The sequence below is a fragment of the Pogonomyrmex barbatus genome, unplaced genomic scaffold (assembly GCF_055798465.1).
Source record: "Pogonomyrmex barbatus isolate J1 unplaced genomic scaffold, ASM5579846v1 scaffold18, whole genome shotgun sequence".
NCBI lineage: Eukaryota > Metazoa > Arthropoda > Insecta > Hymenoptera > Formicidae > Pogonomyrmex > Pogonomyrmex barbatus.
The window spans coordinates 1650766-1670457 of record NW_028297114.1 but is presented as its reverse complement, the minus strand read 5'-3'; the positions used below and the strand labels follow the sequence as shown (position 1 = coordinate 1670457).

The window sequence follows — 19692 nt, the reverse complement described above, 5'->3', positions numbered from 1 at the left end:
ATGGAAATTCTTATTTTTAGCAAAAAAGTTGTGAAGTTGATTATAAAACAGTGAGGCGTGTATTTACGAGCTCGGTTCTTGCAGCGCTTTCGAGAAATCGCCGACTCGGTCCGCCGACGTCGAAGGTACTCGACGGGTCCTCGAATTTCTGACCAGGCGAAATCGCCCGTTCACCATCTCCCGGTTCATGTTGTATCGTCCTCGTGAATCGGCGCTTTCCGCCGAACGGCCACACAGATGCTTTCTCAGCATCGAGTCGCGCGCTTTTTCGTCTTTCGACCGACATCTACACCTATTCTTCCACTCAGCCTGGGGAACCACCTTTATGCGGTTCCTTCGCGCAGCATCTTCTCACTCCGTCTCCGTTTCTTTTATTTGGGTAGCCGAGTTTTCCGTTCGCACCACCATCCATCCCGTTTTCGCTTTCGTCACCTGCACCATTTCATCCTGCTCTCTCTCTCTCTCTCTCTCTCAATGCAAAGTTTAATTTTTCTGCTTCGTTAAATGCCATAACTCATAATGTAAATCAGAGACTGATATACTCTTCTCCGGCTAAAATAACTTTGTGTATTAATGTGAGATCTAGTTATGAAGATAAATATTAGATTTTAATCGAAAACTTTAGATTATATTGATTACGTTCTTGAAATCTTTTTGTGCGTATATATTTAAGTTTACATTATAAAAGTATATTATATAAGTATATATTATAAGTTTACATTATATAAAATAAAGCATGAATAATGTGTCGGCAAAGCAAGAGATATCGTGGTGTTCTTTTAACATACGGATAAGGACGATTCTTTCATCTTTAATATTTCTCATTTATTTCATTTTATAAATAAATGTATACGGAAAATTTTGAATAATAACTATATTTATACGATATTGCTTTAACATGGGATTTTTCTCTTTTCTGCATTTCGCGTCTCTTAATGGAAGAGAGTAAAAACGATCATTGTTTCCTGTTTTCCAACCAAAAACAGATATATAAAGTTATTTGAAATATTTAAAATGTTTTTGTTTCGATTACATTAATCTGTATTGACATAAAAAATAAAAAATTGGATATTTAATATGGCTCCAATATCAAATGTCATCATCACGTTTTGTCTATTGACATCGATCGATGATTCACATTCCGAATATAGATCCGAATATGGATCAGCAGTTTCAAAAAACGCTTTTAGGATATCTTCGCATTAAGGGTGTCTTCCGGTCTTCGATCGCGGGCTCGCTCAACAATTTTTTCGCGTTTCTCGTCGCTAACGTCCTCGCTCGGAGAAGCAACCCTGAGCGCAACCCTCTCCCGCCCGAGAACGCACCACCACATCCCTTCGTCTCTCCGCGCCCTCATCTAGTTTCCAGCAACGTTATACAGCAACGGACAGACAGACAGGCACCGACACGAAGAACAACCCTCTCGCATTTCACCCTCTCGCGCAACCCTCTCTTCCTCCTCCGGTCTTCTCCCTCGACGCGCGGCTGCGCAGAGGAACGGCGCGAGGCGTCGGCGTCGACGTCGTCGTCGGCGTCGGCGTCGGCGTCATGCCGGGGGCGTCGCACCATCGTCGTCGGCAGCGAGCGTCTCGAGCGAGCGTCGCCTCGTCTCGCCAGGCTAGTATCAAGCCGGGAGCCGTCGAGAGGGTCGATCCACCTCCGGGAATCGGTGTCCACTGATCGGTAATCAGCAGCCACGGTAGCGAACGGCGAACGGAATTAACGTGATTCGCGCGTATTATTCCGACGTGTATATACGTCCGGCTTCGCCGAGGCATATCCGGGTGGTGAGAGAAAGAGCGAGTGCAAGAGGAAGAGAAAGAGAGAGAGTGAGTGAGAGAGAGAGAGAGAGAGAGAGAGAAGGAAAAATGGAGCGCGCGGCCGGATCGATCGCGATACGAACGGACGGCTGACTCGAGAGTGAACCGCGAGCGAGTAGCATAGTCGTCTGACTCGGCCCGACGTGCGGGACCCGTGTCGGCGCCATTGAACGCCACCACGAGCTTGGCCACGGGGAAAACGGCGACCGTCGCGAATCGTGCCGTTGCGACCATCCCCCGGCAATCTCTCTCGCGATTCTGCGTCACGGACGACGCGGAGAGGGAGGGACAGAGCCTGGTGTGTGGTGAAAGTGCTCATCGCGTGATTAGGTCGAGGTCGTGTCGCTCGTCGCTGGGACCGCTCTCTCTCCATCCCGGTGACCTTCGGTACCGGGAATGAAGCGCAAAGTCAGGTGACGTTCCACGCCATTCGGACTGATCCGCTCGCGCCGTGCCGTCCGAGGAATTTCGAGACGACGTGCGTCCCGCCGAAAGAGTCGCGGTGAAAGTGTGTCATCGACGCGACGCGACGCGTTTACGCGAGGCGACTCTCGAGTGTTGGATCGCGACTACCAGGTACTCTCGAAGTGAGTACGAGACAACGACGATCATATCTCGACATGGTAGTTGGCCCTGCATTGTTATGCGCGATCTATTCAAGAATTCTCTGAGAAACGGAAGCCCCGAGAAGCTGGAAGAAAACTGGAAGTCGTATCAACAATTTTCTGACAGTTATCGAATTTTCCATATCCTTATCTTCTCGATAAAAACTGTCTAAAAGATCGTCTCAATAAAAATAAAATAAAATAAAAAAAAAAAAACGTGCACGCAATTTATCTTATCTCATCATTTTCTGGAGAGGAGAACTTTTTTGCTGATTGTGTCATATTTTCGATGTCGGTAATTGGTGATTCTGTCAGTGGAATGAAATAAGATAATTGGTTATCTTTTCGAAAATCAGAATCTTAGAAGGAAAAGACATTAAAAATAAAACGTCGATACTACTTCAGTCTCTTTAAACGCATTTAAATGACTGACCGATATCTATTGATTTCCCGTAAAAATATGATGTTGGTACAAGAAGATTGAATTTTACTATAGTCAAAGTGCGTTAAGAAGTAAATTTAACACATGTCCTTTGGAAGAAAGTACGTTATCTTAGTCTCAATCTCTGCTTGATTTTGAATTGTATAGAAGTAATACAATAAACGCGTGTGATTAAAGCGTTTGTTTCTCGAGAAACTTTTCATTGTCAATCGATTGGTGTACAATATATACGCGTGTTAAAGGGAAAAAGGTGTTGTGGATTCTCGTTGCTCGTTTCGAGTGTGTTTAGAGTGCACGAATATATTCGAAGATAATTTATCTTGATGCGTCCAATTAACAGACTGAACTTGAAATTGAAGACATATCCAGAAATATCGACTTCTTTTACGAAAATGATGAACGAATCTCATGCTAATTGAAAAGTAATTCTATCGAAGATAAGATTTAAAAGAAGGTATCATTTTAATTCTTCTCTATCGAAGTACGTTTTCGTAAGCATTTATCCTTATAACTCATCTCGAAAGAGGAATCCTAAAATTTAATAACGAAGGTTAATCGCAATTTAAAACGAACGTGTCTGAACGCTATCAAGTTTGTTAATTTCTCTGAAACAGTCGGACAACGATTTTCCCGCTCGACCAATTTGTGCGATAAAAATTTACTCAGCGCTCAAAGAGCCATCAATCGAAGACGTTCAATATTTATACAGTAAAAAAGGGGGAGAGAGAGAGAAAGAGAGAGACAGAGAGACAGAGGGGAGCATCCACGAGTCAGCGCGTACGCTCAGAAAATCGCATATCACTCCCAACCCACGCACGATTCGCGCGTGCGTCCTCACGTGCTCACGGATGCAGCCGGGTGGTGCAACGTGGCTAACGTCACGCACCCACGCCTCGAGCGCCCACGCGAGATGCTTATGAGTGTGTGACGTCCTTCGCACGACGAGCCTCGTACACGAGAAAGAGAGAGAGAGAGAGAGAGAGAGAGAGAGAGAACGAGAGAGAGAGAGAGAGAGAGAGAGAGAGAGAGAGAGAGAGAGAGAGAGAGAGAGAGAGAGAGAGAGAGAGAGAGAGAGAGAGAGAGAGAGAGAGAGAGAGAGAGAGAGAGAGAGAGAGAGCGAGAGAGAACGCGGTCCGATCCGCGAATGAGCCGGATCTAGCGCGGTGATCCAGTCCAAGAGTGAATCATGCGTCCCACGCTTTTGCTGCCGGCGCCGCTTCTGCTGGCGGTGCTGCCGCTCGTCTGCCAGCTGGCCCGTTCCTTCCTGTTGGAGGGCTCCGCGACGAGCTACGCGCAATTTCGCAAATGGAATGCCGGCCTGAACGGCACCCTCGAGTTCGAGTTCAAGACCGAGCAGGGCAACGGGCTGCTGCTCTACACGGACGACGGCGGCACCTACGACTTCTTCGAGGTCAAGCTGGTCGAGAGCGCTCTCAGACTGAGATACAATCTCGGCGGCGGTGCGCAGATCGTCACGGTCGGCCACGACCTCGGCGACGGCCACTGGCACAAGGTGCAGATCACCAGATGCAACGAGAATACCACCCTGACCGTGGACGGTGTCGGCGCGGTCTCGACGTCGCGCGGCAAGGAATTCGAGTTCGGCAAGCTCGCCGGGAACTCGGACGTCTACGTGGGCGGTATGCCTAGCTGGTATAACAGCAAGCTGACGCTGTTGGCGCTGCCTAGCGTGATATTCGAGCCAAGATTCAATGGATTTATTAGGAATCTCGTGTACGCCGACGGGGAGAATACCGTGCCCAGGAGGCAGGAGATGAAGAGTCGAGATGTCAAGGTAGGGCGAGAGTGTATTGCCTACCCATCTATCCTCTTATTTTTATTTCGTTCAACGTTGCAATGTTTGCCTCGTGATTTGTTTGACCCGAAGGATGTTCCAAAGCGCGAAGCTTCTACGAAAAATATGCGCAGTAAGCGCCTCAAGTTCCTCAATGCGCGTCTTAATTCCAGATTCATCGAGCTTTGCGAATTTTCCACGCCGACGCGTTTTCCGTGATGTCAAACATAATTAACGACTTTTTTTCTAATATTTGCAGAAACTTTTCCTCGGACCGCGGTAATTAATACAGAAATGATAATATTGATATTATACAAAATTATATTGTGTTCAAATCTTTTCTTTATAGTTTCCCAAGTCGCTTGTAATCTATCATACGATCTAATACTTTTGCGCGTACTTTATCACGAGGACTTTATTTCCGTGATAAACGTGATTGAAATAAGGGAGAGAATTCACCCCGAGATCGAAGGTCGCCGGCAAATTGGAAGGGAGCCAATCACGAGTTATTCGGACAGTCTGATTTTGTTAACAAATCACAAATTCTCCCTGGTGGTGCGATTATACCGAAGAGGAAAAATATTATTGAACTCGAGATTCGCGTGATGTAGGATAAATAGTTCAGCAATTTAATGCTGAATGCCTATCCTCTATCTTCATTAGAAGAATTGCAATTATCGTCTAACAATTGCGAGAGAAACTTTGCATTTAAAGCGCTTCCGCTTTATTCTCATACAACACGCAATTAATAAAGAGTATCTTATTATCTATAATTTGCTACTCGTTTTTAGATACTGTCCGCGTTGCTTTCGAATCGGTCTGCGTTGTATCGATGCGAAATGAGAATCGCGGTAGTTGTCGCCTTGCATCTTCTCGTTCGAAAGAATCGATACACCGGTCAGAACAATACACGTTGTATACCCAGCGGTGTCATTGGCACCGTGTGCAACATCGCGCGGCCGATAGCTGAGTCAGGTTCATCGAGAGATTCCTCTTGACGCGCGCTTTACGCGAAGCGAAAAGCGCGTGCGCTTCGTCAGCGTAAAAATCGAGATTTTTCCCTACCGCGAGTCGCGTACACAGGGGACTAAAAATAAATCCCTCCCATTTAGAGTGAAAGAAGACCGCTCCCTTCTTTCCTCCCGCGCTATTTTATCGCCCACTTCCGACGATCGATACTCCCACCATTGTTCGGAGACAACATCTTCGGGGTAACGGTACTTTTTTTCTTCTTTGATTTCTGTGCGTGCGATAATTAGCAGACGGATAACTCGGTCTCGCGGAATAAAAAGTTCTATCTTTCGAAGACTCCTCCCCCTCTCCGACAAATTCCGTACAGCGCGTAGGTATCCACGCAAAGGTCTATTAATTCCCTCTATTAATTCTTGAAAAAGAGCTTTTCATTCATTTCTTTACGGCATAAAATAATTCTGCTTTCTACGTCTAATTAAAAATTAAATTCCGTGAAATAATAGCTATTTCAATTTCCGCCATTACAAACCTAGATATTGTTACCTCAATTTGATATTACTGGTACAGATATTGGTATTAACTTTTAAAATTGTCTAAATGAATTGGAATGAAATTCTTTTTTCTTTTGTACACCTATTATCGTCGCATAATACGTTCCATTTCAATGCGCCCATTTTAGCACCCCATGACAGAATTTACTATGTGTTACCGTGGAAGTAAGCTCGGTTCATATTTCTCCCAATGGCCCTCTGCCAAGAATCTCCCCATCTACTCTTCGGATATGTGTGCTGCTTTATTCAAGTATCCCCGGAATCTTGTATCCCATTCCGAAAGTAATCTTGTTGTACTTAGCAACCAGCGGGCCGACATGCTTGTCATTCTCAACGTTTCGATACTGGAAGCAAAGATTAACACTTCATTTTTACGTATATAAAAATTTTAAAAGATGGAAATAATTGAAACAAATTTCCCCAGTATTTTAAAAACACAAGAATTATCATAAGTTAAAGATAGATTGTTTAGTTGTAAAACTTTTATTACGAAAATGTATGTACCACCAATTTATATGAGTCTTTCTTCTTGAAAATATTCGAATTTGAATTTTAGAATGATCTATTTTATTTGAAAATAAAAATCAAAATTAAAACAAAATTTTTAAACTCTTTGTAAATAAAAAAAGAAATGTAAGATATGTGTTTTGACAAGAAGATCCTCGCCTTTTTTCGACAGGATGGAATTTTGCTCGTAAGACATCGCGATTGAAATTAAGGCGTGTACGTGAATTTAATCACCTTGCTGCTCGATTGGCCACGCGCGGTTACGAGGCGTGCATCCGTTTACGATTAGATAAGGCGACAAATCGAGAATATCCGTCAGGAGGCTCGCCATGCGATTGCCAGTACAACGATGTAACTCGGTCGACGTTATCGTTCTCCGTACATCCATGCATGACGTTACGGCAACGCAGATAGATAACCTAGATTCATCAGCGTAAGAAATTGCGGACACACAACGACACATCATTATTTAATTACTTCCACCTACTTCGAACGTACACGCGGCATCCCGATGATTATTGAAAATTTTCATCGCGTCCTACCGATTGTGTATTAATAAAGAGACGTTATATAAGCAGGCCCTCGTACATTCATTATTCCCGAGCTTTCAGACGTTAAAGGCTCGCTCACTGTAATAAAGTACGTGAAAGCGGAACAGTCCCCCCCCTCCCCCAATTATCATTCTTCAATAGACCCTTTCTTTTAAATTCTTGTCTTGATTTTCTTATTACGGTTTTTACATTGTCTCCTATTACGCGAGCAGAGAGAAGATAAGCGAATTACGCTCGGCAGAGAAAATTGCCATTTCCGCGCGAAACGGCCCTCTCCGACTGCGGTTGCTTCATATTAATATTATTTTTCTGTCGTCATAATGTACGCGTGGTACGAAAAAGCGATTATCAGGCGGACGGGGGAGCAGGCGCGATCAACAGAATATTACAAATGGCTGTCGTGGAAAAAGCGAGTAATTACTCGTAGGAAGCAATTATTTCATACCTGTTACACCTTCGTCGATGGTATACACATACAGAATAAATTAAACAATCATTGAATAAATAAATAAAATAACAAAAGGATTATTTATTAGCGCTCTGTTAAATTACACTCTTATCATTATATCGCACAGTGTCTCTAAATTCGAGGTGTAGTCTTTTTTTCAATTAAAAAAGAAACACTTCGAATTTAGAGGTACAGGATTAAGAGTGTAGAGACGATCTCTAATGGTAAGAGAATAATATTAATATATAAAATAAATTCATTTTTACAAGGAGACAAATATAGCTTCATCAATTAAAAAAAAATATATATATATATATATATAAAGTTGATTACTCGAGTAGAGTTGATTACTCGCAAATTGAGATTGCTTTAAAAATACACGTTGAAGCGTGTAATTGAAATTAGTTTAAATATAATTAAAACTGTATATCGCCAAGAAATATATTTTAATAACGTAACAAGCGTGTCTTTAGCGTAGATATATCTGCAGAGCTCAGGCTGCCGAGAGAACAAGCACGGCAGTTGCAGTTCGTCGCCGTTTAGGTGATTAAACGGATTAAACGAGAAGATAAATTAATTAATTTGCACAGGGAGTAGACTGCGGCTGGAGTAGTAGCGACTGTGAAATTCGTTTCGCGGTAACGTTGTATCATTTCAAGGAATGCACGCGTATATACCTCAAGCGTTGTACGCGCGGGTGACCTTAATAATGGCTGCGTTTCAAAGAACGGAAAGCAACCAAGGTAGATCTTTATCGGATAATAATGATAGAGCGACAAGTCCGGTGGACAGTACAAATTGCGGGGCAGACACGCCAAAGCGCACCGTCGCACCAAACGAAAATCGAGCCAAACGAAAATAACGCATTGTACACGCACGATAAGCACCGTGACCAATGCCCGCAAGTATCGATGGAATGCACATCTTTAATGATCATCCAATGATTATTTTCGCGTGCATGCACACGTGCGATATATTCTATTGTAATGTATTTATAATTATAAGATAATTAGAAAAATTCCGTTTCGATAAATTTTGCCAATCTCGTTAAAAATTGTGGCAATATCACTCGAAATATTTTGTTTATTTGAAAAATAGTTTGTCAGAAAAGTTTGTCGATTTACTACTGTCATTTAAAACGTGGAGTTAGTTTACTGTGGCGTGCGATAATTTCTATTGTAATATGTTTATAATTATAGGTATTAGATAATTAGAAAAATTCGATTTCAGCTTTGATAAATTTTGCTAATCTCGTTAAAAATTGTGACAATATTATGTTCATTATGTTCATTTGAAAAGTAGTTTGTTAGAAAAGTTTATTAATTTTCTGCTGTCATTTAAACATAGAGTTAGTTTTGCTGTGGCTGAGATATTAAATAATTAAAATGATCTGGAAATATGATTATGCACAAATTCATAATCATGTTATATTTCGGACTGTTTGAATTACGAGATGGTATCTATATCACATTTCAATTTTAAATATTTTAAGCTTAATTATTCGAATGCAAGATACGAATAGAACGTTAGGCAGTTAGTTTGCAAAATTCAGACAAAGTGAATTTAATCATCTGGCATACACGTATTATTAACAATATTATTTGTACTGAAATACACGAAAATCAATTGGAAAAGTTGTTGACTTATTGAACATCGAGAATTCAATGCATTTTGACATATTTAATCATTCGTAAGACAATTACTTGAATAAGTAAAACTGAATTGTTAGCACCATCTATTAAGATATTTTTTGTCACAGATATGAAAGATGCAAAAAGAACGATGCAAATATTATATATGTATGTGTATACCTCATTTGGCGTTTAAACAGGTTTTTATTATTCACTGCAATGCCGAAAAAACTATCGGATTCGGATGGCGACTAATTCGCGATTATCAATCAATGTCGAAGGGAAAACTTGTTATAACAGCAACGGTATCCCTCGTCACTCTATTAATCACACTTATCTTTTTTCTTTTTGCTTTTCGATCTAGTGTCCTCGAAACCGCGACGTGAATCGAAAGACGCGAGCGTCTAAAGCAATAGAAAATATCGCGCTTAATTAATTATGCTCGCTTGACGTAATCGCGGAGCTTTTTTGTCGCCCAACCGTATTTCTTCGCACGTAATCATGCGTTGAGTGACGTAAATGACTACACACAACGTTTATTACGTTGACTGCCACGATTAATGAATGCGCGGATTTGCAGTTAATGAGATACGATATCACATTCCGCTGCCTCGCAAACACGACGATTCCCGACATAAAATGCGCCCGCGTTATATTGGTGTCAATATAATTTACATTAAGCATACCTCGACAAAAATCGTGATGCAAAAAAATGGCTGCTAAAATAAATATCTCATCCATATGAACATTTAATATGCAACTATCAGAAAAAAAACCCTGTCAAATATCGCTACATTTTGCAGAGATTTAATTTCTTATGTAACTGTATGAAGAGCATAAATCTGTGTGAAACTTGAACCTCATGACACTCGATCAAACGGATGCATTAAAAAAAAAACATGTTGACACGTTTGTGCTCTCCGTTTCTTCGATATGTTGCAAATTAAAGTAACATCCAGCCGCAATGATATTTGGTCAGAGACAACTGTGTACGAGCCAATTGAAACGCGCCACGATAATTAATCGAGGAACTCGTTAATGAAGGCAGCTGAACAAAATTTCGCATATGCCGAAATAGATACATTTGCGCATACATCCTCGGAAATAACGAGCGAGATGGTGACTCGTAATGAGAAGGCACGTACATACGGATAAACGGCTGCCTTATCGCGAGAACGAGAACCGATATATGGAATTGCCCGTTGCCCGCAAAAGTTTGTTCTCCTCTGTAACGATCCGCGCCTAATTAATTTTTATTGCATGTTTATCCTCGAATTATTCGCCGGCGGTCGCCGTAAAACGCCGTATAAGCGGCTTTGCATATTTATCAATTTCATCGTTGCATCATTTATCGTTTCGATATATTCGCGCGAAAGTGTCTTATACGAAGAGGAAGATTACGCAAATTGTCCCCCGGGTTTCGATGCACGTAATTATTTTGATAAGTACACGTAATTTGCTTAACAAAATAAGCATATGGAATATTTCTGGATAGTGAGATTATTAAAAATTGGAATTTTTATCGCCGACCTCGTCCATTGGGAGACGTGCAAGTCCATCGGCGAGAATAAGAACAAGTGTAAAGTCTAAATTTGACTTACCATCCCGTATGAATATTGATTTATTCACCGAACAATAAATGTAAAAATAAATCGGAGTATATCGTACTATCCGAGATATAATCGCACGGCTTATATTCTTACAATCGATATATCGTCGGATTTCTTCTTTACTCCTCACACTCGATACCGTTCCGTACTCGGCATTTCTCGTGTGTAGTTCCTACGATTTAGTTGCAGCATTAAAACCGCTACCAGAGAACGCATATATCGCAGCCCAGGTCTTTTACATATTCCCAAGTACGCAATGGCGGACGATCGATGACATAATTAAGCTGCACTGCTGAATTTAATTTCGAAATTAACAGAAATCCATAAAGAGACCTGGTCGGCGATGGATTAATTATCGCGAAAAAATTCGCCGGCACGTTTTCTATCGTGGAATAGTAGATTTCCCTGTTTACATATCAAGAATGACAGAGAAGCGTTATCTCTCTCTTGTAATCGGTTGCGCTTGTAACAACGAAATATCCGGAGGTCCGACGGTAATAAACTCACGCCATCAGAATTTTCAGGTACATAATTTTTTGTTTTAATTAAAACATCACTCTCTTGTTATAATATATACATAGGTCGAGATTACTATCCGTTCTGGCTAGCGTAGCAGACGCTCCATTTAAACGGGTCCATTTTTCGAGCTGGAGCGCGGGAGCGCAAATGTAAGGGGAGTGGTTGTAAAACTGAATTAATATCTGTTTTGAGCGAGCGAGTAACAGCCCGACCATTTTCGTCAACTGCCAAAAATGAAAATCCTCGCTGACACGAGCCTTTCGATGATTTAGTTGATTTAGCGGGGCCGCGCCGATCGCGAGTAAACATTTCAGCGGGGCGATGCCACTCGCGTTAATCGGGCACACTGTAAATTACTTATGGTTGTGCGCGAGCCGCATTTACGGCGGCGGGAATTTGCATTTGTGACATTTACATTATTATTCAGGGCGTTATTATGCGCGGAGAATTGCGCGAGCCGATCGATATTCACGTTCATTTAAAAACGGAATCGGAGTGCGAAGTAGCACTGACAGCCTTTGTGCTCGAAACTTGAAACGCAATGTCAATGTCCTGCTCCGTTAGACGTTTTCGTTGAAGGGAAATGTCAGCGAATGGACGTACAGCGGAGCGTCGATCGGAAATCGATTTGAAACGTATGCCATATAATCTTGCCTACACAATTCGATATTTACAGACGGTCGTTAATACCGGCGCGAATGAGAATACATTTCGTGTATTAAGTGTATTTTTCCAAGCATTTCACAACGTCGGATATTTCTGCGTTTGCGCCAAATTGTACAGAATTGAGAAGCTCCTTTACGAGAAAATACTAGAATAGTATGAACGCTTTTATTTAGATTTTATTTGCAGCTTACTTTAATGTTATTTATATTTGTACTTTTATTTATATCTTCTAGAAAAATTTATATATATATATATTTATATAAATCGATTTATATATATATATATATATATATATATATATATATATATATATATATATACTTTATATCAAAACAACATTTATAGATCGATAGTTTCAAACCTATCCTAGAATCAATAAATTACAAATCGATTTTCCTCACGTAGAGAAAAGTGCTTTCGTAGAGAAGTACTTTCATGTTTCCGCAGGACTGAGCTGTTTAAAGCCATTTTTTGCGCCTTCCTTATCATGCTCGTTACTCGTTTGATCACGGAAAAATGATGTCGCGCAAATCGTTCTTAGCCTTGGACGTGCATAATAATAAAAGATCGTAACGAAGGGCAAAGAGAACGACGAGAAATAGCATCTCACCACGGCTTTGGGTGGCGAGAACGGACGAAGACGTATCGATTATCTCGCTCGACTTTGCGCAAACGAGACCGCATCGCGGCGCGAAACGTGATCGAAGATAAAACCACGCTTCGGTCCTAGACGGAAAGAGGGAGTTCAAGTCTTCGTTGTGAAACTTTTTTTCGCCCTTCGAGTATAAAACTCCGGGGACGACTTAATCATCGCGAGGGGGTGGATCGCGCGAACGGATAAAATCCTGTCCTCCCTCGCATCGACCGTGAATCTCTCATAAAAAGGAGCTGGCACGATGATTTCGTAAAGGATCGTCGATAAACTTTCGCTATATATTCGAGACCTGTGATATGATATAATTAAATGTAAACAAACAGTGAACAAATATGATATCATCTTCTTTTAAATTGAAAATTATTTTTTCAGATTTATAAAAATCTTTTTTTCACTCTAAATTTTTTTCGAGATATTTGTTTGTTTAATCAACTTGGATCAACGTTAGCCATTTCGGTTTATTTATTGTATAACTAGTTTAATTGTTAAATTGTTATTGTCACAAAGATGCCTATAGCACGACCGATTTTACATTATTTGACGAAACTAAAAGCATAGTAGATATGTGTGTGTGTGTGTGTGTGTGTGTGTGTGTGTGTGTGTGTGTGTGTGTGTGTGTGTGTGTGTGTGTGTGTGTGTGTGTGTAATCGGAAGTAGTATGTCTTGGGAATATGGCTGGAATTTTGCCGGAAGCGGAATGCAATTCTATTCTTCCGCGTTGCGACCGCTCGGCAAATCATCGACAAAACCAAGTGTCCTTCCTTCACGTCTTTTCCTCGTAACTCGTCCACCATCCTGACATATTCCGAGTTTCTCAGATCATATTTTTGACAAGAATATTGCATTTCGCCAAAACAATGCATACCAAAGTAAAGTTCATATAAATTTACATACATTTTCTGTATTCAACAAAATTGTTCTGTGTAAAAAAAAGACATATTGACATAAAATTATATTTTATTTTTCTAAGACTACGAAAGTCAAGTATTACGAAAGTCAAGAAAGGAATTTCATTTTTTATCAATAAATTTTGTTTCTATTAAAACACACTTTTTAAAGAAGTATATTTAGATATATAAACATTAGAGCAATGTTTTATATTTTTGATACAAAAATCATTCGGATTAATTGTATACTTGAAAGGACTAAGTTGTCAAAAAGTTTTACGAAAAATATTTACATAATTTTTAATAATATTTTTGCATATATGGACACGACCATACGGTTGATTAAACTTTTACCTTTATGACATAAAAAACAACTCTTTCAACATTATTGATACGTAGAATAAAAACGCATTTAATTACAAAATATTACTCTCATTTATAATTTCTATATTTCTATATTCGAGCAACAAAAAATAACGATGTCGCAAGCAAGCAGCGAGAAACTTTAATTAACTAATCACTTAAAATTTTATTAACTTTTACTGCAAATATCTGGAATATCTCTCTTGTCTCTGGAAATGCGTTCGTAATTATATAATTAAAAGAGTCGAGGATTCTAAGTTCTAAAAAAAAAAAAGGTCGCCATATCGATCGGCGAAATTTCCGCATCGTTTCGCCCGGTTGTCCGCACATCGTGCTCGTTACACGCATGAAATCCAGAAATCGCGTATGAGTATACTCGTCACTTTTATGTCGTCGCGATAAAATAATAAACCGCATTTGTGGTATCGCGGCTATGGTTGCGCGAGCTCCTCGCGTTTCGAAATGACGGCTCGTTTCGGCTGTCCGCGTAACGAGGGGGTTGAAAAACCGCGTGGTTTCCTACCGTCGTCAAAACCGTATGCTGTAATAAACACGACGAGCCGGATGAGGGCACCGAATTATCGTTGGCGAGCTCTGCGGGATCATTTTGTATGGACAATATTTCAAGAGTTTCTTTGAGACTACGAATGGCGCATAAACGCGTTTCGTGAAAAGTATAACTCGGTAGCGAAATTTCGAACGTGAAACCATCGGAATTATTCTCCCTAGAAACATTTCGTGTAATGGCAATAAAATTCTCGGTTTAGCATTCCTTCTTCTCCCGATTCTTTTTGACATCTACTTGTATAACTCCATTAATTAAAAAATTATATATATTTAAAATTATATATATATATATATATATATATATTATAATTAAAAATTAATATATATTTGTGTAAACGCATTTTACACATATTGTATAATTATCATTGTAATGTTGATGGTGTAATAAGCGTATCAGAATAGAACGTAAGATTCTTTTATAAAATGTCATTGTTTGACGTGTTAAATTGCGGTTTGGACAAACGTAAATTGAATCTCGTTACCTCTTGAATCTTGTATTGTAATTTAGAATCCTCTTGATTTGTAAATCTGGTAATATCACGCATCCGCGTGCAAACGCGTTATTACAGGAACGCGTACAACGTTACGCTTGTAATGTAACGTAATGCAAGAGTTAATAGCCGCTGTGTATAACTTCTGTAACTATAAATTCCTGTGTATCGATCGTTAAATTCTCCCTCTCGATACGGACACGATTTTATGATGCGACTGTAAAACACGTTCTGATGACGTTGCAGAGTTTAAATGTTTTTAGATAAAAACTTTTAGTTAGTAAGAAAAAAATTAGTCGTGCTAGATTTAAAATCCGTTTATACAAATCTATTTCGTTTCTTTCCCTCGGTTATATTATTCTTCGGTTAGGATTCGATTTCTTGGATTTCTTTTCAACTATTCGCTACTCGCAAGAATATATGAATAATGTAGATGTGTAAGTGTCCGCAGTATATCGAGCTCGGGGGTTCGCTAAACCCAAAATGACTGTGATGACTGTGCGGATCAGTCATCCCTGCGGAAGTCACAGCGTTTACAGCGAGAGCTACAAAGACTGCCATCGTGTGAGTCTCGAATGCAGTTTATACTGTGCCATCTACTGTTTATTCTACCATAAAGCCAATCTATGTCACCCATCTCTGGCCCTGATACCTCGCGCATAAAAATATTTTTCTAGCTATGGTTAACGCTGAACGCAAAAATCCCTGACCGTAGAGAAATCTTTCTTGACAATTCCAATTGTTAATAGCGACTGTTGGGTATTCTACATACATGATATTATTAGTATTAGACGCGATAGTTAGACGACCCAAGTGTTATACGTTACATTTTGTGTGTTTCAGTGCGGTGGCTTTCCCTGCGTCGAGAGCATCAGTAAACGCAAGTCGCCGAGGGTGAGTAATGAGAATTTTTCTCGACAAATCTGGAATATAATATCAGATCGATAACGCATAACGTTAGAATCCTTGCGAGTAGAACCGCGGTATTAAAATACGCTTAAGGGAAACAAGCGATAACGAGTTCTTCTCGCCTCATCAAAAACCGTCGCGTAACCAATAAAGTGGCGGCTGTCGCGCAATTTATAAAAAACGCGGCTAAACCGCGACACGAGACAATAAGAATTGTCGGTGAGGTAAAGAGTTATTCGGTGCGCCGCCGGGCTCTTTTTCATTTTTCAAATGGCTGCGCCATGAAACTACGCGAGCGATAAAGCCGGCAAACAGATTTCATGCATGAGCGAATACGCCTGCCCGCGGGACCCGGGTATATCGGCTTCACGGCTGGGCGTTGTTGTACAACGATTTTTGTTGTTTCCACTACAGCGCGACCAATTCCATTACACGGATGCGGAATGACCGGGTTATGGCTTAATATCTCGTAAGACAACCGTTATATGTGGCAAATACGTTGTAATGTCCTGTGCTACATTCAATCAAGTGCGCTCCGAATTTGACAGTGGCAAACAACGCGCGGTTTCCACGTACATACGCCGACTACGATAGTTAATTACGATCGTGTGCATACAGACTTTGACTCACCGTCGCATCGATGAGCTACTAATAGGATTCAGGTAATTTGATTATACGCGACAAAGACGTCGCCAAGTCGATCGTGGAGTGGTCCGGAAGGAACATCGAGAAAAACGCAAGACGTTCGCCAAAATTTTAGCCAAGTTTTTCTATCGGTGTAATTTATATATACTAATTGCATTCGTGAAGAAAAGGAGATATTGTATATCAGTCAGAATAATAAGGGGGTAAGATGACGAAGTGATGATAATAATTTTCTAGGATTCGATGTCCAATTCAAAACATTTCACAATAGAAATGTCGAAATATCTTAAAAAATAAATTTAAAAAATTCTAATTTATTTATTAATTTCTCAATTTTTGACGTAGTGAAAAGGTAGATTATTATTATTATTATTTCAGAAATTCATCACAAAAAAAATCGACAGTCTTAAGATCGTCGTCTTACCCCCTTTTCCCCTAGTTGTGCCATCTTTGTGCCGAAAATATGCACGCTTACCTCTTTGTCACGCGATGCTTTCGACGGAACAAATAAGCGACGCGGAACGTCATTACGTCAGGGCCAAATCAGAGCAGCGCAAAGCTGGCGAAACGACGTATCGTTATTCCTTCCCTAATGCGCGCATTGTACGCCGCGTAACGCAGTTACCTATATTATGCAGCGGTATGCAAACGGTACCAAGCCGTCCTCTCTATCTCTGTTATCTCCTCTCGTCTCCTTCATATTTCGTTCCTTGTCACTACAGCTCGTGGAAGTCGAGTCTCTCTCTCTCTCTCTCTTTCTCTCTTAATCATGCAGCGGTGCGTACACATCCGTGGAAATTTACGTATTACGAGCTATTGTACCGCAATTGCGGCAAAACCGTATATAGAAAAAAATAAAGAAAGAAACGAGATCGAAGAAGAGAGGAAAAAACACACATTAAAAGAAAGTATATGCTATGTTTTTCTTAACTTGGATACTTTGCTTAGATAGCACTTTCTTTCATAATTTCAGACTTTTTGTCTCGAATATCTCGATGATTTACCTTCAAATTATAATTAAGTTAAGATAACATCCTTCCATAGTTAAATAAAATTAAAATAACATTCTTTCATTTCAGTTAAATGCTTATTTTCAATCTTATTGATAAAAAATACATTCAAATTTAACACGTTATTTAATTTTGACTGTGACATGGATACTACAATTGCAACGTGTTTTAGATTGTAGAAGAGAAAAACAACTGTGAAATTATAACATATGTCATAAATTAATAAAAAAAATTACACATCATTTTTATAGGTATCCCGACATAATGTCTAATGCATAATTCTGTTGGTCTCACGAGCTTCTAGACATAATGTATAATGTATTACATAATTCTAATTTTTAGGTCATGAAACTTTATATGCGGAGCAGAGTGCAAAGTTGCTAAAACAAAACTCGATGAAATATTTATTAAAAAGTTTAACATCGTGCTTTTTTTCAAACTTTACGCGAAACATATGCCGCGGTATATGACAGACGTGAAAGGACGTGGAGGAGCATTTTCGAGCGCGCTGCGACAGCTGCCTACGTTCGTTCAAATCAAAAATCTTGACGGGTAGAGACTCACGGTGCTCACGGACCTTTTGCCTCGGAATCGATGCCGACCATGACGTCTCATGACGTTGTTCGAGACGGCGGAAGCCATTATAGCCGCGTTTTCCAGCTCGCTCGTAATCGCGTTACAAGATTCCTTGGAGCCGTAAAGTTAACGTGATCGATCGTGCCGAGTGAATCGCGGCATTCTCGGAGGAGGTCTCGAATTATTCGTCGTCCATGTTGAAAGTGAGACGCGGGGGTTGAGAATCGTTAGGAGAAATGAAAATAAATTGCCCGGCTGGGTAGGTTCTAAGTAGGCCGTTGGCGATTTGAATGCGATCGGAGGAATGGCGCGATAAAAATACACGTGGTGTTTGTTACGTTGTTAGACGTGATTCAACTTTGTTTTCTCTCGTTAGATTAACGCATGTAAATTTATCTGTCTCGTTCGAACAAATTGTCTTCATTGTATCACGATTCATGTAAATCCACAGGATATTCTATACTCGGAGAAAAAAAAGTCGTACCAGCAACTAGAAATGTGTACACAAATAGCGCCTCAATTATGTATGATAAAGTTGTAATAAGAACAATCAACGACTTTATATAAACCAAGAATATATAGTAATATATAGTAATATTAATGATTTCTAATAAATCATTAAGTAAACTAATGTATTGTATACAGTTGCTGTCAGTATTTTTTAAACTTATCTCAATGATACTATTGCATTATGTTTACCTTAAAAATATTTGTCTAAGCTGAAAAAATATGTCAAATTCTATTTGTATGAAGCCTATACTAACTATGTGATTAAAATTGAGTCGCTATTTCACTATCAATTAATAACTCACATATATTGTTACGATGACTATATTTTTATCTTATTCAATACTACTTTCGTACTTGTTACTTTGAAAAACTAATTGCAAGTACTTAAATTTCATAACTGTCATATAGTTGCCAGAAACTATGTTGTTTTCTCTCAGAGAGACTATAAAAATGACTTCTCCGGTGCGAGAAGCTTAAACAATTTTCAATGTATAAAGACAGTCTTAATGTGTGCGTAATGCAAGTCGGTGATAATAAACTTCGCGATTACGAAACTGCAATCTCGTTTCGCGAGGGCAAAAAGCAGGGAAAGACTCGAGATATTTGATATCCCTTTTCTCGCTATAATCTCTTCGAATTTCAAAGTCGAGGACAGTTCGCAAAACTGGAAAAAGAATCTCGGCGATTTCTCTTCAACTTGCTTCAAGGAGACGGATACCTTTCGAAAATACCTTTCTGAAGAAAGTTAAAACACAAGAACAGGTCATCGATATCGAAGATATTGAATATCCATAAATTATGTTTTGTTTAAGAGACATCGCGGGCTACAATTTCTTTTATTTTATGGATGGATTTGTATAGGATTGGCTCGTATAATTCAACTTTTAAAATTTTATTCTTTTTGCTTACAGAAGCCAAAGATGAGAGACATTGAAATATAAATACATATTTTTCTGAAAAAG

General features: G+C 39.8%; 2 protein-coding genes across 7 annotated transcripts in view; one reads left to right on the top strand and one right to left on the bottom strand.

Annotated features, from left to right (window-relative positions):
* LOC105433956 (uncharacterized) overlaps positions 1–19692 on the bottom strand; it is a 126965-nt gene that overhangs the window by 46338 nt on the left and 60935 nt on the right. The window lies entirely within an intron of this gene.
* Positions 1526–19692, top strand: part of Nrx-1 (neurexin 1) — a 222029-nt gene continuing 203862 nt past the window's right edge. For 5 of the 6 annotated variants that reach the window (XM_089074801.1, XM_089074802.1, XM_089074799.1 and 2 more), the window contains exons 1-2: positions 1526–4662; positions 15924–15974. In XM_089074801.1, coding sequence (XP_088930927.1) covers positions 4054–4662; positions 15924–15974 — 660 coding nt within the window. In that variant the 5' untranslated portion in view covers positions 1526–4053. The remainder of the gene's footprint in view (positions 4663–15923; positions 15975–19692) is intronic. The other variant, XM_089074798.1, reaches the window with a different exon arrangement.